Consider the following 24395-nt stretch of genomic DNA (forward strand, 5'->3'; position numbering starts at 1 on the left):
ACACGCAGCCTTAGCTCAATGAATGTGATTTAAGGGCATGCAGTATTTCCCAAAGGCACCCCAGCTACTGAGTGTAGGAGGGGGACTTGCTCTGAGAGAAACTGAAAACTGAGAGTGTGGTAGAGCAAGAAAGGCATGATGAAACACGGGGATGGAAAGTGAGCACTACAGTACATGGAGAGAGAGGAAGAGATCCAATTGAAGGGATGAGCAAAGGGAGAGAGGTGAAAGAGTTGTTTCCACCACCCACCCGCCCACCTCTCACTCTCTCTTCTTTTATGTGCTTTTCTTTTTTCTCCTTGTGTCCTTGAGTGCTGCAGGTGTTTTCTTTGCCTTTGTGTAGCACAGCAGCACCTGTTGCTTCCTCTGTGATGTGATCTAATAGGAGCCCCTGCAGGCGCTGTGCAGTGTTAATCTCCCCATAAAAGCAATGACACTCACTGCATTTAGTTAATGCTAAAAACATTTGGTGGGGGTGGGATGTCATTATAAAACCACAGTTTGTTAGTTTTAAAAATCAAATAAATTGCATAAAAAAACACAATGTAAAGTATTGCATGGCGGGTTTTGCCGGAATTCTGGAGGTTTTGGGGTCCCAAGGGTCATTTCTGCTATCAACATAAATCCTATGAGAAGATTTGTGGGGCATCGCTGTATAAAGAAGGTGAAAAATAATTTGTGCAACCCGATGTTTGCCAGGACGTCAGACCAAAACGCACCTTGTATGTGTGTTCCAGATTGAAATCGACTCCTGATAAATTAGTAAACCTGCTTTTGATTGGTCCACTCCACAAATCTTTTTTGGTGGCAAAATTTCAACACGTCCCAACACTCAGTTTAAATCCATTCATGTAAGACATTTACAACGTCCATCTAGTGATTTAAAAAGTTGTCATCTGCCATGGATAATATCTTGACTCATGGAAGACATCCTTATTTTATTGAAATTAACTACATTTTCAGCAAAAATGACAAATCTACAAATGAAATATCTACATCATTTAACAAAACTGACACAGGAAATGAAAGAGAGGTCGTGCAATGAATGCTGTGGAGCGCACTTCCTTTTTAGGTTTTGGGCCATGAAATGAGTCTTCTTTTTTTTTTGCTGTATTCATTTAACAGAATTCAGACTCAGAAGTTGAATAGTTTGACCATTTTTACCATTTTTTCTAAATTTCATGGTAACAGTATCAGCGATTATGCTGTCTAGTTGAAATTAGTAGAGAAAATCTGTAACCAACCTGTCTGGGACAGGCCCTTATTGTATTTTGTGGATTTTGTTTCATCAGTATTTTTTTAATTAAATGAAATGTGTCCACTATGCATACTGTGGAAGAAAGAGAGATTGTTCATATTAAAATTTGTAATGAATACTTGTCAGTAAATGCCTGTATTTTAAGCATTAATGATGTGGGAGAGTTTGCTAATTGCTTTGTTGTATATTGTAAAATCATTAAGTGGACAGCTCTCAGCTGAGGCCAAAAATTCAATAGTTTTTAATGAAAAGTCAGGAGCTTCTGATGGCTTTGCCCCATGGGCCCCCAGCCAGGGTGCTGCCCCAGGACCCCAAACCCCTGACAATCTCCAACATTTCAACAACACAACTGGAGAAATGAATGCAAATATCCTGCTAAATGCATGGTATAAAATAAAACTAATTTGACCAATATCAATTACAAAGCACTAGCAAAATGTTAGTTGTATTTAAGGCAACTTGTCATTGGTTCTTCATTCACAACTATTGACAAGCATTACCAATGAACTGCTTCTACTCTAGGCAATTTTTTATTTGGTTTATTCAAATTTTGCTGAATCTTAGTTAATGCAGCTTCAATTTCTGTTAGTCTCCAACCTGGATAAATTTAACCATAGGTTTATGTTGTTGTTTAAAAATGTTTTAAAACACACTGCTGCACTGGGGAATATGGTTCCTCATTATGAAACACTAGATCTGCATATTTGGTAAAAATGTTGCCCTAAAAGCTCCAAATGACCATAACTTTTTACAGCGTCTGAAGTAAGCAAGAATCAATTGTGCATGCTCTCTGCTTTGTTTACAGTACACTAGATCCTCATAGGTTCGTAGAGATATCACACATGCCCAGTTGAGTCTTCAGACACTCTAAAAAGTTCTGGTCCTTTGACGCCTGTCCTCTACATTATGCTTTCTCTCTTTCATGCATTGAGGGAAGGAAGGGTGGCGAGACAGCTGCCAGTATTCTGAAACTAAAAGGAAGAAATGTTAACTTGGAGCTTTCTTGACGTTTGAATATGATGCAGTAACATTGAAGTGTCACCCACCTCTTTGAACAGTAACACTGACTTTTCAGATTTTTTCTTTCATTCATTCATTTTCTACCGCTTAGTCCCTGAACGGGGTCACGGGGGGCGGAGCCAATTCCGGCCGGCAATAAGGCGAAGGCGGGGTACACCCTGGACAGGTCGCCAATACATCGCAGGGCTAACACATAGATGAACAACCACACACACGCACACGCACTCCTATGGGCAATTTAGAGACACCAATCAATCTAAGCTGCATGTCTTTGGACTGTGGGAGGAAGCCGGAGTACCCGGAGAGAACCCACGCAAGCACGGGGAGAACATACAAACTCCACACAGAAAGGGTCCCGGGTGGGGCCCGAACCCGGAACCTTCTCGCTGTGAGGCAACGGTGCTAACCACTGTGTTGTAGTTGATATTCAAGCTAAAAGTGATAGTTCTATTTTAGATAAATTTACTATTCATGCTGACACTAAGGCAGGTTCCAAAGCAAATGTCTTATGAGATTATATGGGTTTTAAACCATGTGTTCCCACTTCAGATCAGGATATATCAAATGTTAGTATTAGCTTTTATTTTTTTGTTGACTTGGCTTTCTCAGACCATTATTGTATATTTTTGTTCTTTATAGTACACTAGACAAATAGTGCTGTTTTACTCCTGAGGTAGCCTCAAATTTGTTAGCACATGTTGCCAGTAATATAGCCACATCTACACTCCCCTCAGTAGACAGTCTTGTAAATGGGTTAGTAACAGGTTGGCTACAACCATGGATGCTGTTGCAACCAAGGTTATAAAAGCTTCTGAAAGTGGAGCATGCCATGGAAGAATCGTGACACAGTCACATTAAAGAGGGACTGTTGGATTGCAGAGCGTGGGTGGTGCAAAACTAAACTACATGTGCACAAAGAATTTTTACATTTTATCTTTAATTGAGACCAAAGTAAATGGTCTTACACTTGTATAGTGATTTTCTGTGCATTGCAGCGCACTCGAAGCTCTTTCACACTATTTGGCCATTCACCCATTCGCACTCCCAAGAACTCATACATTCACGCATCGGTGTCATCACCGGGTTCAGTGTCTTGTTTAAGGACACTTCAACATGTGGACAGGACAAGCCGAGAATCGAACTGCTAATCCTTAGCAGACGACCTGCTCTGACTCCTGAGCCATTGCCGCATTTTATTTTCTTTTATCATGTGTGTTTTTACAGCCTATTTCTGTTTTCTTTGTTTCTCTGTCTCAACACAGGCTAATGGTATTAAGATTGGACCCCAACACCCTACCACCAACTCCACACTGTCTGGTAGCCAGGGAGGCCAACAGGCTGGAGGGGGCTGCTGCTGAAGCACCAAAACACACCTCCTCTTCTACCCTAACCCTTGGTCCTTATTCTCACCCTCTCCAACCCTTCCTTGCATTTCTAAAGAACTGTCCGGCATCACTAATAGTTTAACCTCTCCTCCTCTCCTGCTCCATTCTTTCATCCAGCCATATCATTCCTAGGTCTCTTGACAGTGCCTAAGGGTCTGAGGGCTGTGTTCTCATAAGTCAGCCACCTTAAGACAGTCTTATGAGGACAGAGTCCACTTCATCTGCAGATATACCCATCAAATTTAAAAGTTCTGTAGTTTATTTTTTGTTTTTTAGGTTTACAGATTTTAATTTTCTTATTTAAAATTGTTAATTCGTGTATCTGGTTGAGCTATTTCAGAACATCAGAATCATAAACAAAACATTTTCAGTAACTCAGTTGACTTCTTCCAGATATAGGCAGGATTGTGTGTGTGGGGACTAAATGCTTAACAACTGACTATATGGAATGAAATATGCACAGTGTTGTGTCTGCACACACATCTGTACATGTTTTTAAAGAAAATGAAGCAGTGTGTTGACAGCAGGGCATGTTTCTGCACGTCGAGTCAGTTTTCATGCTTTGTCAGTGTGTAAATGGATGATATACTGTAGGTATTCCAGTATGTCAGGTTGTAAGGTGGAGGAGGCATTCAAGTCACTGTTTTCTGTCCATAAAACAATGTGCAAATGATGTCATTTTGTGCTTCCTTTCCCTATTTTACCCTTATTTTGTTTTCTCACTGTCTTTTTGCCCTGTTTGTTGACTTTCAGATGATTCGTATTTAATGAACACTACAAACTGACTATGGCTTAAAAGTGTTTTAAATTCTCTGGCTGGGGAGGGAATAAAAGACCAAACTGCTACGTGTGAAAATGGATCCATTTCAGAAAAGCAAGACAGTAGAAGTAAAGTTATGGGATGCATTGAGCAGTGGCTGCCATTATGTAATTAAAAAGTAAAAGGAAAAATGTATTGGAAATCAAGATTTTTTTTTTGTTTTGTTAACTGTATTTATCAGTCGCATTTCTGTGTGTATATATGGCTCCTTGGGTTTCTGTAAGTTTTCTGGCTGTTTAGGGTGAACCTTGGCATGTGGTTGTGGTCTAGTTATTTGTTTAACCAGGGGCTGGACAAGATATCATTCTGGATCTCAAAGTAGCTTGGCTATTTAAGAGTTCTCATTTAAACTTGAAGGTACTGAACCACCCTGTTACAATAGGGTTGTTGGTGTCCTTTCTTTTAAATGAAAAGTATGAATGATAATGGGCTGTTAACAGAATTGTGCAGGTGAATTCGAAGTCCCTGGTGGAAAAAATGTCAAGGTGTCTCCCTTTCAAGTAAGCTAAGATTCCCACCACCTGGCAGATATATAATGCATACTGTTGAGAGCTTCAATAATGATTGCTGCAATGTTTTTTGCTTCAAAATCCCCGATTTAAAAGGCATCATTGTACTGTTATGACCATATTTTACTACTTCAGTTATTTAACTGTCATCCCTCCCACCCTTCTCTCTTTCTAAGACTGTGTGGTTATATTAGCTCTGTACCTATGGTTAATGCCAAATTATTATTTACCTGTCTTTGGTCCAAAAAGGGGGGGAAAAAAGGGGGTGGTCAATTACACCCTTATAATTTGAGCTAAAATCAGCTGTCTGCCTTAACTGCCCCCACCCCCAACCCCATGAGAGATTTGGACGGCTGCTAAAGTGAATCAGACTTGCTCTCTGTCTGCAGATACATGTAGGTATTTTGCCACTAATTAGCCAGTTGATGATGCATTACACATGCATAGATGCACACTTGGAGAACTAGTAAAGTCAGAATCAGGCCTACCTTCAATTTTGTGTATATTTTAGGGCATTTGAGATAAATACAAACCCACACATTTTCTTCCCACCCCGTCCATGTGTGCACACACCCAGACTGCATACAGTATGCATGCATACATAGACGATGCATACATGTATTTCTCCCTATCTATCCTAGCTGTTTTCTCTTCAGGCTAACTGTGAGGAGTCTTTGGATTTCACAGCAGTGAGAGTGACTTTCCCTCAACAGTGTCTCTTTTTTTATTCCTAGATACAGTATATTCAGACAGTTATTAATCTTATTCTGATGATAATATTCTTTGTAAAGCAACATGTAGTGTGTATGTGTATGTGTGTGCGTGCGCATGTGTGTATGTTTGTGTGTGGACCCAGAAGGATTATGGGGGGAGGATCAAGCCAAACCTGATGCACCTATTGATCTATCTATTGAGCTGGCTATCTTATCTGTGTGGTCCTCCTCTCTTGTTCTTTCTTCCTCTTCCTGCCTCTCCTCCTCCCCCTCAATGTTATTTGCTGTGTTTGTTCTTTGGAAAAAATAAAACTGAAAAAAGAAAAAATGAAAATGCTATCACAATAAACTATAATAAAACATTCTAAACTCTAAACATGTCATTTTGATGGTCATGTGGCACTGGAAAAATTCTTTGGGGAAAAAAAATGCATTTGTACTTTTTGTTTGTTTTTTTTGTTTTGTTTTTTTTTTTTGCTAACTGGCCTACCCTGTGTGTGCTGCTGACTTTTTATTGTGTGAATCAGTCAATCATAATGGGCCCACATGCTGTTTTACTGTCTGAATTATCCATTAAAATGAGCATGTGTGCCCTTGGATCTGTGCCATTTGACCTTCAACATTTGTGGAGATTGTACTCCTTGTTGAAGGTCTGCCAGACTGAGATCCTGCTTATTGAATGAAACATATTTTACTCCCATCTAGTTAGTGAAGGTTTGAATGTTCACTTTGTGTTCATGAGCTTTTTAGCTCATGCTAACATGTTAGCAAAAAGCACTGGAGCTAGAAAACTGTGTAACATTTGCTAATAAGGCACACGTTTTATAAATGGTTTCCTAAGTTACAGCTAATGGCTTTTGTAATTAAATAATTTACTAAGGCTTTGACAAAGATCAATAATGATCCATTTGTAAGAAAATATCTTGGGTTGTGGAAAAATCCTGTAGCCTGGTATTTAATCTTCTTCTAGCATGACATCTATATATCTAACTCTTTAAGTCATCAGTAAAGCCTTTTAAAACCCTCTAGTCAGTCAGAATAATGACTGATGAACTGTGAGCACAGTATTTGATGTGTTTATTCATAAACCATAGTATGAAGTAATTACAGCTCATCGTGAAGGGACATGGATGTCTGTACCAAAAGCACAGTTGTAATTACTGCATGTAATTGACCATCTTTCCTTTTTTACATCCAAGTGAAGCCATATTGGATTATGGAAACTCAAGTTTAATGTTTATAGGTTTTTTTAAAACAGTTTTGACTACAATAGTATGATTTAAGATAAGTGTTGCACAGAAGAACAACCTGGCAGCCCAGAGCCCATGCGGAAACTGGAACAGCACCTACCAGCCTGGATGCTGCTGGCTTCAACCTCATCTCAGCACTGATGTCAAAGGAAGCTATGACATCACTTTGTGAACTACATTACATTTAATGGCTCTTAAGACCAGAGGTCAAATACGCATGTGCCCCCTTGTTATTTTTGTGTTTGAAGGGCATAGAGAGCAGCTTCAGTATCGGAGTAGTCAGGCCAACACATGGTGCTGGAGCACATGGTGGCTTTACCGTATGCTACAGTGGATTTAAAACAGGCTCTCTCCCCTTTAGCTCAAATGAAAAATGAAATTTCCCTATTTTTGTTTTAGTGTTAGAATTACAAAATAAAAGTTTGATAATCATTTTTGCTAGGACTTTGTAGAAAGATTCATATTTCCAAACAGGTGAATTCTGGTGACTTTACCTGTAGCACTACTGTTTTATATTTTGCAGAGATATTTTACAATTGGATGGACTGATGTAAAACGTATTGCACACATTGGTGCCATCACACCTGATGAACTAATAACTTTTCGTGTGCTGCTTTAATATAATTTTGCTTTGCTCAATAATTTAGTTTGACTAAATATGTGGAAAACTACTGAAAATTCCATCAGTCTGTGTTCTGTGCCAATTAGTCTGTGTTAGAATACTGAGGAAAATATGCCAAGATGATAGTTATAGTTGAGATGAACTGCGTTCCATCAGCAGTTAGCATTAAGGCACCATGCTGACATTAGCGTTTAGCTCAAAGCACTGCTGTGACTAGCTACACTGTAAAAACTGGAACTTACATTATTTGATGTAAGTTATACATTAGAGAGCCTTAGATGTAAATTGTCACGCTTGTCTGTTACTTCAATGAAAGCGAGTGAGTCCTGATAAATTGAAATCCTAATCTATTCATTACAAGCTAAGAAAGTTCTCTTGTAGGCTTGTTATTCAGTTAGGGAATACAGGAAACAAACCACACGTTATGCTAAATAGAACAATGAAAATTTCAGTGTAATTTAAAGTTATTAGTTCAGTTGACTAAATGGCTAATGCATTATTTAGTTGACTCATTAAATTATTAAGGAATGTGGAAACATTGTTAGCTTAGTTACATACTTCCCAGCATGCATTTCACCAAGCTTAAAATTCCACTAAAATCTTTATTTTCTCATTTTCAGTAAAATAACAAGTAAATATTCTAATTGGTGATCATGTAAAACAGTACATCATTCTAACTTGGAGTAAGTTTACAGAAAAAACAAAACTATGCTGGATGAAGTAAACTCAAACCTTAACTTATGGAAGTCTTTTGCCTTGGAATTTAGATGTTTTTTTTCATCATTTCTTTTTTACACTGTAGAGCCTCACAGAGATGCTATTTCCTACAAGTGTGAATACTCATCCCTACTTAACGGTTATCACTTACCTTTGAGGCCTCTTGCACACATGCAGTATGAATCAGTTTTATCATTTCTTGGGATGGTCATACTCAGTTCTGTCCCAGTGCCATTTAACACCAGAGGCCTGCAATTACCTGCAATAGACACCTCTCATATTTGAGTTGATGGCATTATTGACTAAAACCAGACATTTATCAAACTGTCTTATACAGCTTAGATTATTATTGAGTGATTATCAGACCATCTAATGGTGGTTGAATGCTTTAGGAAAATGTTTTTAACAGAAAGTAGTGAGGACTCAGTGAGGTAGAACCACTTCTAGCTGCTTCATATAGCGTTGGTTAGTTTAGCCCGTAACACTGCTTCATGGTTTACATTACATGTAACATTACATTACATCTATATAACTAGTGAGTGGTAAAATAAATACAGATAAGTGCCATATTTACCTCTGAAATGTAAATGTAAAGCAGGATAAAATGACAATATTCAAGTTAAGACCTTGAATTCACCAAGTTACTTTCCACCTTTAGGTGACAAAAGGAAATATCACCAGAGTCAACCACACATGTTCAACAAGTAGTGACCCAGAATCATAATCAGATATTTACTGCAAACCACTTTCCTGGAGAAACTCACCTGTAACAGTTGTAATTCTGCACAGAGTAAAGTGGTGTGAGGTCCATATACTGTATGTTGACACAGATAAACAAGAGACGGCTGCTAGAAGTTAAAAGTGACTAAAGACATAGCAGACTAAATAGCTGAAACATAAATGTCAAAATTCTCCAAAACTCTGATCAAATACTGTACATTAAAAACCAACCCATCATTCCACCATGTTAGCAAACAGACTTATAACAGAGGGTATGTATCAGGGTATGAAATAAAATGATCATATTTACTTTTATAGGATGATAAAGCTTGTGATGACATATTTTCACATCTGCAATTTCACCATCAAAATTGTGCTACGATAACATAACTTTGTGACAAAACACAGTGAGTGATTACCTAACTTATGTAAGTTTCAAGTTTCTACATTCATTCATTCATTCATTTTCTACCGTTTGTTCCCTGAGTGCGGTCACGGGGGGGGGTTTCTACATGTTGACTGAAATTAGCTAAAAATGGGGAATGTCTTAAAGGTTGGGAAATTAGTTACAAAATCATTACAATCAGTCAGCAGAAATGTTTAATATGTATCATTTGTGGATGACACTAAAAATGGTCTTATTTGGCAATTTATACACAGTGACAGCTATTGAAATGTCTTCTAGTGTGCAAAGTGTATTTACAGTAATTCAGTGTTATCTGTAGTTTCATCTAATACAATTTGCAAGTATTTAATCATATTAGGAACGTAAGGTGAAATGTGCTGTTTGCAGAAAGAAGAAAGAAAGTATGGAAAGAATTGACACATTAGGACAAAGTGTATCTCCGTGGTGTGTGTGTGTAGGTCTATTGTTATAATAAGCAAATTACTGGTTGCATCAAGGACATCCGCAGCACTGCCAGCCCCTCGTATTCCTGCGATATTCATCACAATTTTATAATTTTTAGCTCAGTCCAAACTGATTCAGACAGGGTGCTACACTATATCACCTGCACTTTGTTCTGTGTAGTTAATTTATAACCATATCCTTCTTTATGGTGTGGTTTCAATCTCCTAAGGTATTACTTCAATATTATATTACTGGGAGCTATAGGGGGTCCCACACCTCATACCTGCATGTGATTCATGTGCCGGTGCTATGTAATGATTCCAAATGTGAAATATTACCAGACAAATATGAATTTTTTCAATTCTAGCTTATTTTCATAGCAGAAAGACAGAACATTTGGAGAGTATGCAGCTGATTTGTCTAACTCAGACTCCTGGAGCTGGTTTCAGCCAGACTTTATTAGAGCACTCCGTTGATTTACCATTGCACTGCTGTGACACTGTCACAGTCTTTTTAAGAATCAACATGAGGGCAGCTGAATTAGAGAGGTTTTTTCATTCCACACATTCCTCTTCCTTGCCAAACCCTGGCACCTACATTACCCACAATGAAACCTGATTCACATAACTGTACAAATCTGGGTGTGTTATGCTAGTAGCACCTAATGCAGCCTCTAGTCTCTAGCCTCAAGAAGGGATGAGGAGCAAGTAAAGAGGTCAAGATTGGTTTCTGTAAGTCCAAACTTCCAGATTTTTTATTTTATTTTCAAACTTCTACCCTTCAGGCCCAGCTAAGTTAGACTCAAGTGACATTGCTGGAGGTAATTTATTGGACTTCACTCAATGCTCTCTGAAGACACAAAAGACTTTATACAACTTTTTTCCCACATATATAATGCTACTAACCAAGACCAGAAAACAGACTTTGATGTGTCAAATCAGTGCAGGTCCGTTGTAAAAGATCACCTTCTGACTTTAACACATTATCTTTGGGGTTTCTATGTCTGCAAATCATAAATAAATCACATTATATCATGCGCCCAAAATGGCAGCCTGTCCTTTATTCACTGCAAAAACACACTAAAGTTTGAGAGACAGTTACAAGTATATAATCTGTTCTAAATGTTCTGCCAATCCATCCAGTTGAGAAATCATTAGGTTCAGTTTAATTGCTAGATGCTATATACAGTACAATATACAGATGGTGACAAACTCATGGAAAAATCTGAATAAATGAGTAGCCTTGTCTAGGATGACAGTGCCCCCATCCTTAGGACTGGAGGGCTCACTGAATGATTTAATGAAGATGATGTGAATCATATGCTGTGGCCTTCACAGTCACTAGGTCTCAGCCCAGGTGAGCACCTATGGGAGATATGTTGGGGTGATGTGTTAGACTGCATCTCCACCACCATCATCTAAACACCAAGTGAGGGAATATCTTTTAGAAGAATGGTGCCCATCCCTCCAGTAGAGTTCAGAGACTTGGAGAGTCAGTTCCAAGCTGTTCTGGTGGCACGTGGTGGCCCAGCAGCTCCCTAAGACACTTCATGGTGGGTTTTCCTTTTATTTGTCACCTGTATGGCTCTTCAGTACAATTCATTATAATGTTCACATAAAAGGAAAGACAAAGGCCTATCCCACCATATTTTACACAGACATTGTTCTCATGTCATGCATAATCTGAAACATTCAAATGAGGTTTCCTGTTCCTGTTTGCTTGATGCTTTTCCTATTTGCACAATCGTGATGGAGACTTTTTGAATCAGTGTTGCAAGGGTGCTGAAAGGTTTCTGACAGATCTTCAGAAAAATTCAAGGTTATAATTCCACATTTACTTATATTTTATCATGAATTTCAGTGTTATTACGATCAGCCCATTTCAATAGCCCTTACAACTTTTAATACCAAAGACATTACAAGTTGGAAGAAACTCTTGTCCAATTAAAGGCATGTAAAACACTTAAATCTACAGCATCATGGCACAACCATGGCTATCAAAGTTAAACCTATCACCACGTCCAACATTAATTTATTAAAGCAGCTATTTATTTAGATATACATAATAAATATAATCATTTAAAAATGTTAACAAAATTGGTAAAATATAAAGGAAGCAAAAATTGTGCTCCCTTGATTTTGGGCTTCCAAACTGGTTTCCAGCTTCTGTAGTGTTATTATTTCTAAACATTAAAATTATTTAAAATAAGGCAACAAAATCTAATTCGGATTCACAGCTTTAAACATCAAACCACATTGTAGTTGACGCAGATGTATTCTTTTCATCCCTAAATGAGAACTCAAAAGAGCGTCACACGGGCACGGCCCGGTCAGTGACCGCGCACGCTGACTGTTTATCAGCATGAGAGGTCCTCGGGAGCGCGCCCCCCTGGCCAAGGAAGGTGAGCGAGTGTCTGGAGGGGAGGACTCGGGAGCGCGACCAGCCGAGGGATCGATCGGATTAAACTCGATTTGAGTGAAATTAACACAAAGGAGAGAAGAGCAACGCACCCTAGTCGGCGAGGTCGCAGATGTGAGACGCGCCGGAGAAACGTTTCATGAAAAACATAAAACTTGAACTTTTTTTCTGTTTATTTATATTTGAAACGGAAAAGGGTCACGGTGGATTTTTTTAAGCAAGCGGAGATACTAACGAGGAGTTGATTTGATAAAAGCTCGAAGTCACCGAGCTTGTTGGGTAAGCTAACAAATTGCCCTTTTTGAATGAGTGTATATTACTGTTTGTCGAGCACAGTTCAGCCTGAGTGCGGTGGTTTCAGTGTAACAATTGGTTGTGAATGAAAACAATGTATTTTCTTTCTGAATACTAAGTTTTAGATACTTTTTCAGCGCCTTGCGAGTTGGGTTTTCAGCCGGATGGGCATCTCATTCACGGATACCTCAGTGGAAAGGTTAACGGTATATTCGGTACTGCTGGCTTATTCGGCGTCTGTTTTGTTTTCTCATTTCAACAGAAAGTCATTGAAGGTCCATGTAGCTGCCATGCCGAAATGCTAACAATAGCAAGTTTAGCTTTGCCACCCGCTGTATCGCTTACACGCGCACAACAGTCCCATTAGCTAGTTGAAAAGTGGAAAGAAAAATTTCCAGTACAACACACCGAGCGTCTCTGTTTCTGAGTCGGTTTCCCCGACAACTTGTTGAATTTAGCAATATGAGGTACTGACTTGATTCAGTTTTAAAGTGTGAGTGTTAGCCCCTGTAGCTAATTGTGTTGAAGCCTCTGGGAAGACACGAGGTGGCTCGAGCGTAGAGGTGAGTCACTGGCCGACTGAATGAGCGGAGCTCTGAGGGAGAATCCCAGCGGAGAATACTTGACAGATATTGCCAGAGACGCTTGGCTTGGGTTGAATTAAAGTATTTCTGTAAAAAAAAGTATCAATAATGACTGTATCTTAATGGAACTATTGTTTTATAGAGAGGGCACAGTGTGAAGTGTCCGCTGTAGTCGCTGGTTTTATTGGACGGAAGGGACAGCAGTGGAGGAGAGGAGGGGGGAAGCAGAGGCCAGGCGGTCATTCCATATAGCCGTGTTTTTCAGGTTGTTTCTACCACGCTTTACTTTACCAAACCTATGGAAAAGTGCACGAAATAAACCCTCGTGCTAGTGGTAAGCTTTGGGGTATAGATGGAGGTGTTTTACTCAAATAAAGACCGAGATGAGCGAGTCGTTCCCTCGTCCGAAACGACGTGCGAAATGCCGCTGATAGGCTAATTAGCCGCGCTAGCCGCTGGAGATGAGCCCAGTGCTAGGACACAGAAGTTCAGCTAGGCTGCTAGCGAGGTCTCGTCGTCATTGTGTAGACCACTTATTAGCCTCCTGAACTAGCTGCTCGGGGCGGTTGTCACTCGGTGCATAGCTCTCAGGCAAGGAAATTAAGTTTACGCGTCTCTCGCTTCACTTTTTGTCGAGGTTAAAAGGCAACAATAACGATAGTCTATATTTTTCAAAAGTATTTTCTGCCTGTTGGCTTTTGTTTAGAGGTTGTTTATAATGTACAGTCGACCCAAGTTTGAACACTACGATTACACTTGATACCCGGCGTGGACGGTGCAAAACGCAGCCCAAAATACCTGCCGGTGCCCTTGTTCGTCTCGATAGTTGCACGTCTTTATGTGATTCACAAACGGCGGACATGTTTCTTTCCTTATAGATTGGCTTTACTGCGTGTGCTGCTTGAGTTGGTCTGCCCCCTTTCTCCATTATGTGTTGTGTATTCGGCCAACTTGCATAATGGTCACCCTGTCGCTCTCACAACTTTGGCTGCGCGAGAAATCGCCGAGAGAGGGGGAGAAAACACTAGATCGTTACATCTCCAAAAACCATTCGTTCCTGTTCATTCTCACACTGTGGTTTTATCAACTCTTAGTGGCTGTGCTGATTCGTTGTTTTTCCTCCTCCTGTTTACCAAAGAGCCAGGAGCGGCTACCCTCACTACCCTGTGTCTGTGAGCCAAGATGGCAGCTAGTCATGTTCAGCGGGTCACAGAGAGAGAGAGAGAGAGAGACAAGAGGCCCGACCACACACACACACACACACACACACACACACACACACACACACAGAGCAGATGTTAAGCACTGTTTGGTCTCTCTCACGGTTGTCGCTGGCTTTTCTTGTGGTTAAAGTTGAGTAACTTCCCCCCCTTTAACTGCGATAGTGCTTTGGTTTGCTTAAGTTGCACTGACTTGGACACACGGTAAAATCTCCCGGTATTTGATCAGTACTTAATGAAAACTGATTAGACTTTAACATGCTTCATTTTTATGGCTTCTTACGTGCAGATTACCAGAAGTTATCTTGTTTTTAGAAGGGGCTTGTTTTTTGTTTGTACTCAAGCTTACTCTTCCAGAGGTTGTTAGTGACTTTGCAGTTGCTTGTCTTATATTTGGCTTGTATGTCTGAACTTTAAGAAACTGACAAACATTAGGGCAAAATATTTATCAATTACCTTGCAAAATTATAGTAAGAATAGTGTCTAGAAATCTCAGTGATGGTAAAAATAGTTATTCGCTTAATCGCTTTACCTTACATTTGATTTGTAGTTGGGCTCCCGTCCAATGCCCAGCATTCTGCCAATGTACCTGACCCGGCTTCACCCACACAAACACACACACACCCAGGAAAATCCCTGCCCCCTGATACTGGAGGTCAGGTATGGGAATCCACCTAATGCAGCACAGTGACTCATACACTTCAAAAATCAACATTTTGAATTTCCAGTTAATTGATTTAATGGAACAATGCATTAAATTTCCACCATACTATTGATGCTGTTCTCCACTTGCATACACACAGTATCAACTAGGGTCACAGCTAACAACTGTTTTCATAATATACATTATGTTGTGCTCTCTATGTGTGAACTCGCATATACAGTATATTGTCATATATGGACACAACCCTATAACTTGGTGTGTCACATAATTCTAGTCTATTTGCACTTTTAGCATTCTTGAATAAGGACATCCTTTATTCTTTTTTTCTTCTATTTGTTAACCAGTGGCAGAAAGTGGCATGTGGCAAGTACTGTGCAAAAATACAGTAATTCTGGAAGTAATTTATATGCCTGACAATTAGTGAATAGTTTTAACATGTTCTTATAGTAAAGAGAGCAGCCGGTTAGAGTGACAACCGTATGTGGTGTTATGTGTAGGGTTGATTCTGTGTTTGCTGACTACCTCACAACAAAAAACAGCATGAATGTGTTTGTACCACCACTACCCACATTGAAGTTCCTAAGTATAAAATGGGTTTAATTAGATAACCTTTCACCCCGGTATCCATGGTGGTCATCGCCCTGGCATCTGGTCATGATGCCCTGTAGATCTGTTGGAGTTACACGGCCGCAGTGGCCGGTGGGTCCTCATCTCATGTTAGGGGGTTCTTAACTCCATCAAATCTTCTCAAGTCCCTCAGATCTGAGGAGCGATTTCTTTAAATGATCAGTCATGTTCAGTTGTCACGTAGGTGTGTGTTTATGGCTCTATTAAGTAGAACGGTGGTTGATAAAAGCTGTTCACCAGGGAGTGCTGCTTATAAAACCTCCGTGGTTCATGTAAGTTGGCAGAATATGCTGTAGAATTTAAGGTTATTCAGTCTTTAATACCGCTTGGTAACCTCAGCATTTTTACAAACTGTTGGTAAACATCTGTGGTTTACATTGACTATGCACTATTTTAAGCCCAGTGTGTATCAGTCAGGCTACATGTACTATAATAAAGTTGCCTTTAGTTTTAAGCAGATCAAAGGATGTAATATTTGGTTTTGTCTACAAGCTGCAAGAAACCTCAGAAGCTGTAATATGTTACATGTAATGATGAAATGTACCACATTTTCTCTATTTGAAATATTATATATGCTAAATAAGCACTAATATTGTCAGTAACAAGTCATTATGCAGTGTAAAAGCAGAATTTGCACTGTGAGATGAGAGAATTTGTATAAAAGTAAAATTTATTATTTAATAACCAGGTGAAAGCCTTAATAGGCAGCCATTATACACTTATTTTTATTTTTCACAGTCCTAGAAATGATGCTGGTCATTTTGTCATCATGATGCCAGAAGAATATGATTATTGCACCAGGATAATTATGAGGAATTAGACGTCTTTTCCGTTTTTGTCCTTAAAACATCTATGTTTCCTCCAATCCATCATCTTGGGCAACATCAGCAGAGAGCACCTAGAGCTCAGCATGCCTTTGAGTCTAAAGGTGCACAGTTACTGTACTGTCTCTGCATATTTTAACTGTTCTATGGACATCTGCACTTTAAATTAAACATATGTTATGAACACCAAACCCGGGTTTGTAACGTTACTGCTCAGGCACAGTAAAGCTGTGTAAGATAAGCTGCATAAAAAAATGCATCATGTAATTTGTCTCAGCCTTAAGGCTCAGTCAGGTGACCTTTGTCCCCTGTGTGAAAAAGTATGAAATCGAAGGCCAAGTAGCCTTGCCCTTCAAACTCAAATGTATAGCCTGCTTGTCACTGTAGTTTAGTGTCTTACATTTCCTCACAATGTGTAAAGCTAATGTTGTAGACTTGGCATACTCCAGAATCCCCTTCATCTATAACTCCAACTCGTGTTCTCTTTAGGCACTCATGTATTATCGTCATTGTGCTCCTGTGCCGTGACAGATAAGACTTCCATACTTGGCCTAGCACTTAGCAGTCTTCTTTATGTCTGTAAAATTCGGGCTCCCAGACTTTAGACAACTTCAGCTGTCCACCTTCCCCTGTTGTACCCCCGACTTCAGCCCTTTTTCAGTTTTGGATCGTTTCAGTGACACGTTCACTCAGGGTCCTCTTGCACAGCTAACTAACCAGACCTAAATAATGTACAGATTCATTGCCAGCTACTTTTTAATGAACTTTTATTGATTTAATTGATTAGTTGTTGCTGCCATATTCTCAGAACAAAGATTTAACCATTCCATTGCTCTGCCACCTCACTGATGTTGTCATTGTTAGCCTTTGTACGTTCTACTACATGTTACTCTTCTTGCATGTTATCAATCACTGTTCCTTACTAGTCATCTTTTGTAATTATGTATATTCTGACCATGGCTGGACCCAAATACAGTATTGTTTTAACAGAATGATGCATTAAATTGGTAGGACTGATCGTCGCGGTTTCTGGTTAACTGACATTACCTCCGTGACTTAAATTGATTACAGGACAGAATGAAACTCGCTGTTGTCAGGTTTGTGACTTTGCTGCAGCCAGTGGACAGACAACATTTTATCTGCTGTTAGCAGAAGATCATTTATGAGGTAAAGCAGCATCACTCTGACACCACTAAACACTTAGTGAACTGAGTGCTTTTCTGTCCTTCCATCAATTCAGAGTGAGACATCTTCCCAGGTAAAAACCATAAGTTGATCTCACATCACAGTGACGGAAATAGCAAAAGGGTTTTTATTTTTTATTTTTATTTAAGCTCGGCACAATCTCAGCTGAGAACGGAGACATAAACTTTGCACCACCTAAGTGAATATTCACATATTCATTGATTGTTACTGGCAAAGCTCTGAAGCCCTAAAGTTGTCATTCAGGATAGCCCAATCCTGACCTTGCTCTTAAGACTCTAGAATGTACAGGTTTTCCCGTCAGTTGTACTGTTGGCAAAATTGCCATCAACCTGCTCTCTAGTTTTGTGGCAGGTCCTTTAAGCAGATTGCAGTCCATCAGTTTTATTACTATTACTATTTCTTCCTTTTCCCCACATCTGGATGACATTGATTCAATTAATGAATGTTCATATTGTTACAAACTAACTCTCATTTAAAATGGCTGAATGTTGACAATCAAAAAGTGGAAAGCTGTTGGGCTGTGATGGGGCTGAAATAGAAATTTTTTTTATTCAATTTTTTTATAATCACACAACATGGAAACTCCTACTTGTCCACCTTTACAGCCGTGTTATTTTTAAACTCCGTTACAAACTGTTCTCATAGAGCCATGATCACTAGCTAGATCAGGTCACGCTAAGAGGGAAGGGTTTTGTAGAAGAGATAAGTGCTGTAAATCAAGTTATAAGTTGGTCATGGGACCATGGTGCAGTTTTTTTTATTTTTTTTTATAGCCTAACAATAGCTTTTTATGGCTGGTGATTGTATTCTGTTAGGGTTGGGAGCCAAAACTTGGCTCCAAATTAGAAATGAATCCAAAATGCCAAGTACTGGGTACTGTTAAAAAAAAACAAACAAACAAGAACAAAACAGAATTTCAGTTCTGCTTATTGGTTCCTAAACACAAACCCTTGCAAACAAAGAGTATTGTTCACAAGGACGTATGTATCTAGCTGTCTGCCAGAACTTGTCTACGTGACTACATCATATTGGCATGTTTACAGTCTGTATGAGCTAGTACAGATGCCTAGTGTCACTGTTGTAACCTACAGCAATGTGAAAGATGCACTGTAGTAAATGGTCAGAAGTGTAACTTCACTTTAGAAAAGAAAATGACAATGGCACACCATTGATCTGAAAGACTGCACAGTGTTTGGTGACTTGAGGTGTCTGAGCCCAAGTGTGTCAACCACCTCCGTATAGCTAGGCACGGCCGAGGAGTGTCAGTGAGCAGTAACAGTGTTTGTGGCAAAAGGGCTATGTAAGTAGGTTTCCTATAAATGTGCAACAGGCAGTTCCAAATGTTAATTTACCCACAAACAGTGCTGCTTTCTATTTTGTTGTCATGGAATAGAAATTAAGATTCATTACATTTGTTCGCTGTGGTGACCCCTCAAAAAAAAAAAACAGGAAAAGCCGAAAGTGACTTGGGTAGAGAATTTGAGTACTACTTCCACCTTTGGTCCTAAATGTACCTTAAAGGTACCCCGAGGTAGCTCTGATTACTGAGAGAAATCCAGAAGTCCTGCTGCATCTCTTCCTGTTTTTCCAAACTACGTGGTGGGCTGAGGGTCATACTGTGTGTGTGTGTGTGTGTGTGCGCAGAACTACTACCTCTGTGAGGCTTCTGATAAGTATAGTAGTATAGAGTGATAGGTAAGATATCCTTGTCACTGTTCCATTGACATGAACAGTACCAACGAAAGCCCAACAAATAAAAAATCCTTAACACTTTAACTGTGTAATTGTTACTGTGGATGTGTGGAAATGTTCCAAAACATCATAAAATCTGCTTTATTGTCTCAGCTTATCCTTTACAACTCAACAATTTCAACCCCTCTTAAATGTTTGTAATTTTTAACTGTATCCTGTGCTCAAAGCAAAAGCTCTGTGAGCATCAGCCTTTTTTTTTTGCCAACTTCTCTTCTTGGACAACAGACAGTGCCTTCTGTTGGGCCATGCTGAGTATCACTAGCTGGGGGTCTCCACATGATTAGTAGCCTGCAGTCACTGCTTAAATGATGTTTTCTTAGCAAAAAAAAAAGTAATGTTTTAGGTTACACATCAGTAAAAGCCAGCTTAATATTATGCTTTTTATAAATGAATTCATATCTGCAGGCAGATAAACCTGTATGGTTGATTCCAGTTTTAACAAGTTTTGGGTAAATCTAAAACGTGATTGGTGGATACTGGGTTTATGGGTAATGCAGCTTTCTCATTTTCATAGTGCAGGAGTTGTCGCATTGTATTTATGAGGTCACAGCAGGTTGTACTCCATAATCCTTTCCACCGTGCAAATATTTTCTGGTCAGATATTAGACTTGGAAATAATCGCAAAAGCTTTCCCTCACTATCACCAGACAAACTTTTATTTTGAAGGTGTACGACGCTGACCACCAAGCTTATGGCTAATACTTAGCCAACATATTGTTCTCTCAGTAGGGTGGATAGCACCAGGTGCTGCAGTTCTCCAGTTGGACAGTGTAGTGTTGAAAGGCTTGTATTGGGTATCAGAGCCAGTGGCCATTTTGTCTCCCATCATCATGTGTTGTGTATGGCAGTCCTGTTTAAAAGAGATGAGAAGTGATGCTGTTGTTTGTCCGTCTTTCATCTTGCCATCTATCATTCCGCCTCCGCTCCCCTCACCCACCCACTCCCTCACTGCCCTTGCATGAGCTCCTCCTCTCTTCTTTCTATTCGTCATTCTCACCTTTCCCATCACTCCCTCGTTTTCTCCCCATCTTTGCTTGCCTGTTTCTTCCCCTCCTCCCTCCATTCCCAGCCAAAAGGTTAGCGGGTGTCTTTAGCACCGTGGTGACATTCAGAACTGAGTGTCATCACTGTCTCTCTCTCATCCCTCCCTCTCACCTGTCTCTCCCTCTGCCCCACCTCCGCACTTGCCTCCCCTGTCTTTCTCCTGCAGCGAGGGCCTTCTGGACCAAGTGCTGTGTCTAGAAGAGAGGTTGGCGTTACAGTAATACAGCTCTCAAGTGTTTGTGTGTGATAGTGGAGACGGCCTGTCAAGTACATCTCTGACCCATATGTGTATGTGCCTTTTAATCTATCTTTGACCTCTCCCAGTGTTTATGTGAGGCACATCCTGTTCTTCCTCTTCGTCTTTTCGCGCTCGCACACCATGTGCCCTCAGTGCTGCTGGGAGACAAATGAGCAAAGCTAAAATGCATGACCGTCCACTGGAAATGCATGGGAGTTTTGTGCTTTCAGCTACTGATGAATCCCATCACTGAAAAGTAGTTTCAGCCTCAAAAACCTTCAGTTTTCCAGCACACAATTGTAGCATCTGTGCAACTTTCCACCCCTCCATTTTCTGTAGTTTTTCTCCTTGAGTTAGTCACATGTCTGTGGAAAGGTTAAGTGCAACTTTGCTGTGGAATCGGCATCTGTTAAGGAAGATGGAGATGGATGCAGTGCCAGACAGTAGAGAAACTATGGATAAATCCCAACTTCCTTGGTCCCTCATTTGCATCGTTCGCTATTTTATGTCGCTTCCATGAAAGATTGGATGAAAAGATGCAAGGAGAGATGAATCAAAATATGTTCCTACAGGCATGTAACTTCCTCCCTGCCAGTCCCTTCATCTGCAGTGTCCAATCACCAACTGATTTCTGATAGGGGGGTGTGTCAGTCCTTAAAAGACTTCCGCAAAGAATGTTCTTGTGTATCCTGGCTTATGGTCCCTTCAGGCAGCCTCCTCAGTCATGTAAGGGAATTAGAGTTTACCCTATTAAAGAAGAGTGCATGCATGGATGTTGCATGGATGTTGCATGGATGTTGCATGTTAACCACCAGATAAAAAAAAAAAATGCTTGCATCTCCCATGAAATTTCCAGCAAACCTATTTGCATAACACTTCCTCTTATAATGCTTATTGTATACATTATTGTTAGCTAACTTATTAGCCGTTATTTACCGTGCCCAAATGTCATCCCCGGTAGGCTAGTGGTTAAGGCGCAGCGCTCTTGCTACTGCGGCCCGGGTTCGAGTCAGGGTTGCGTCAGGAAGAGCATCCGGCGTAAAACGTGTGCGAAATGTCATCACGCGAGCCGTCAATGTGACGATTCGCTGTGACGACCCCTAAAATGGGAAAAAGCCGAAAGTGACTTTCATTTACAGTGCCCAAATGAGCCGAAATTCCAACAGCTAGATTTTCATCCTACTTAAAAAATATATTGCTCCGCTGTGTGTGTGTGTGTGTGTGAGAAAATCTAGACTGAGAAGTAAAGTACTCAAATGTGTCCACATATTCATTTACTCTCTCTGCACAGGGATTACAAATTTGTCTACAATGCAAAGCCGTTAGTGGATTTTTTTGGAACAAGTGATTGTGACTCCTGGTTAGTGACAAATTCTGTAGTTTCTGACAAGTCTACCACCTTTGAAATTTTTACAGGTGTTTCCCCAAAACCTGTAGCAGTGACTGTGTGCTGCTTTGATGACTCATTTGCATCATGGAGTAGCAGTTCCCCTTCATCTGCAGCAGTTTGGTTTATACATTCCACATTGAATTTCTACACAAAATTTAAACACCAGCATTGCCATATGCACATCAAGAATGATGATCTGTTCCCAGTCCACAGCTAGAGTAACTCGACTTGCATTCAACTAAAAATGAAGTGCAATATTTGTACTTTTCCAAATATAAACAGTTGCAACAGGTAATAGAAACTGAAGAATGTCTGTTACATCAGTCCTACTGAGCATACAGCAGTGTTGTAGTCAAGTCACTAAACCTTGAGTCCAAGTCACCCAAAAAATGAGTCGAGTTTGAATTGAGTCAGTCATCGAGATCTATATTAAACACAAATGACAGCTCACTGTTTTATATTCCACATTTTTTAACAATGTATTACATCACCATATTGTGTGGCAATTTGATACATAATGTTTATAGAAAGGCGGAGGGTATGCTTTGATGGAAGTGTGCTGGATGCAGCATGATTTGGGTGAATGGATTGTAATTTCAATATTTTAGGCCAAATTATTATTAAAGTCAGTTCTTCAACCGTCGAGTCATGAGTCCTGATAAACCGTATACACTGCATCTAGTGACATCTTTAGTAAAAGCTGGCGGATCAGCTAATGTCCACCAAACCAGCATTTATTAAACATTTCACAGCAGTTTGAAAAAAATTCTCTTTTGTAGAATTGTTGAAAAGTTCTGAAGAAGTTGGTCTGTGATATTGCAAGCTTCCATGTGCGTGACTTAAGTTGGTTTGTGTAGAGATCACATCCAAATCATACATGTTAGCTTGCTGATATGTATAACTAAGCTCTTTAACATTACTGTTTTTACTCTTAGGTTGGCAGATTTGCACTGCGAGAGCACTGTGACTTGTTGAATCTAATCTTACCTCAAAATAATGAACTGCAGTTCTGTTTGAGGTCCATCATGAGACTACATGAGTACATTTTCCATGCTGGTGTTCCAAAATACAAACTGCTGTAGTCTTTTGTTTGGACTTAGGTCCAAAGCATTTAGGAAGGACAGTTTCTGTAAGGTTGCAAATTGACTGGATTTAAAATGATTTATTTACACGAGGAAGGAAGAAATAATGCCGAGTTCACACAGTAGTGAATAATGTAATCATACTTTTTGTTGTACTTGCTCAGGTATTCCTGTTCCTCCCTCTTGTCATCATTGCACACCAGTGTTTCCCCTACCATTATATTGGCTCCAGATCACAACAGAAGTCATTTAAGGTTACCTTTCCTATAGAACAGGTCTATACCTTGTTTTATTAAACTAAATATCCTTATTTCTTATTTACATAATGACATGTCATGGTCACACATTTACAGTTCTCCTCTGCTCTCTGTATCGCGCACGGCTGAGTTCCGTCCCAGTGTACGTGCGCACACTCCCACCAGCGGATAGAGAGTACACATCAGGAAATATGTCGCGTCAACCATTTGAAAAGCAGACATTTCTTTTTTTTTTTTTTTTTAAATGCTCCCAGAGTAGTGACGATGGCAACTCTCTCTCTCCTGTGGGTAGCAGCCGGAGTAGCTCTCCTGCTCAGGGTCCAAGTACAGAAAAGAGCCCCATAAACCCGCCAGACGTTTGACTTCCCATATCAAGAGGCTCTGGAAATGTTCTCCCAGAAGACCAGAAAGATACACTGCAGTGATAACGGCTACACATATTGTGGATAATTGACATAAAAAGTGTTTAGTTCAATGTACAGTTCAAATAATTGTTCAGTTGTTATATTGACAGCTGTCATTAACCAAACCACGCGAGCGCCATGATTCCTTTAAGTGTTTGTGTGCCCCCCCCCAAAAAAAGCTGTAAACCTAGGGGAAACACTGCACATATACTTGAGCCCCTCACCTTTACATACACTCACATAAGTGAGTGATCTACAGACACTAGACGGTTGCAGAAACATGTTCTTTAGCTCACTGAGCACATGCGCGTGCACACACACATATACACACACTGTCCCCATTAGCAGGTTCCTTGGCCACCCCCTGTGGCCTACTTGTCTCTCTCTCTCTCTCTGCCCCCTCCTACCGTCCTCTCCTGTGCTTTGCCTGTCTCTCAGCCTCTGTGTCCTCTGGGATCAGGCTGAGAGCCGGCCAGTGGTTTTTACTACCACATGGTAAAAGCAGGGACCAGATTGGATCAACACAG

The 24395-nt window shown here is 40.0% G+C and overlaps 2 protein-coding genes across 5 annotated transcripts in view; both read left to right on the top strand.

The window, feature by feature from the left end:
* The window catches only part of rab2a (RAB2A, member RAS oncogene family), a 30832-nt gene extending 25587 nt beyond the window's left edge, over positions 1 to 5245 (top strand). Inside the window, exon 8 of the mRNA XM_020625085.1 lies at positions 3541 to 5245. Coding sequence (XP_020480741.1) covers positions 3541 to 3636 — 96 coding nt within the window. The 3' untranslated portion in view covers positions 3637 to 5245. The remainder of the gene's footprint in view (positions 1 to 3540) is intronic.
* A 7008-nt stretch (positions 5246 to 12253) lies between these two features.
* chd7 (chromodomain helicase DNA binding protein 7) overlaps positions 12254 to 24395 on the top strand; it is a 93595-nt gene continuing 81453 nt past the window's right edge. For 2 of the 4 annotated variants that reach the window (XM_020625102.1, XM_020625099.1), the window contains exon 1: positions 12254 to 12561. The gene's annotated coding sequence lies outside the window, so the exon portion shown is untranslated. Of the gene's footprint in view, positions 12562 to 13119; positions 13140 to 17566; positions 17663 to 24395 lie in introns of those variants that run through there. The other 2 variants (XM_020625100.1, XM_020625103.1) reach the window with 2 other exon arrangements.

This window comes from Monopterus albus, unplaced genomic scaffold (genome assembly GCF_001952655.1).
Source record: "Monopterus albus unplaced genomic scaffold, M_albus_1.0 scaffold345.1, whole genome shotgun sequence".
In the NCBI taxonomy this organism is placed as follows: domain Eukaryota; kingdom Metazoa; phylum Chordata; class Actinopteri; order Synbranchiformes; family Synbranchidae; genus Monopterus; species Monopterus albus.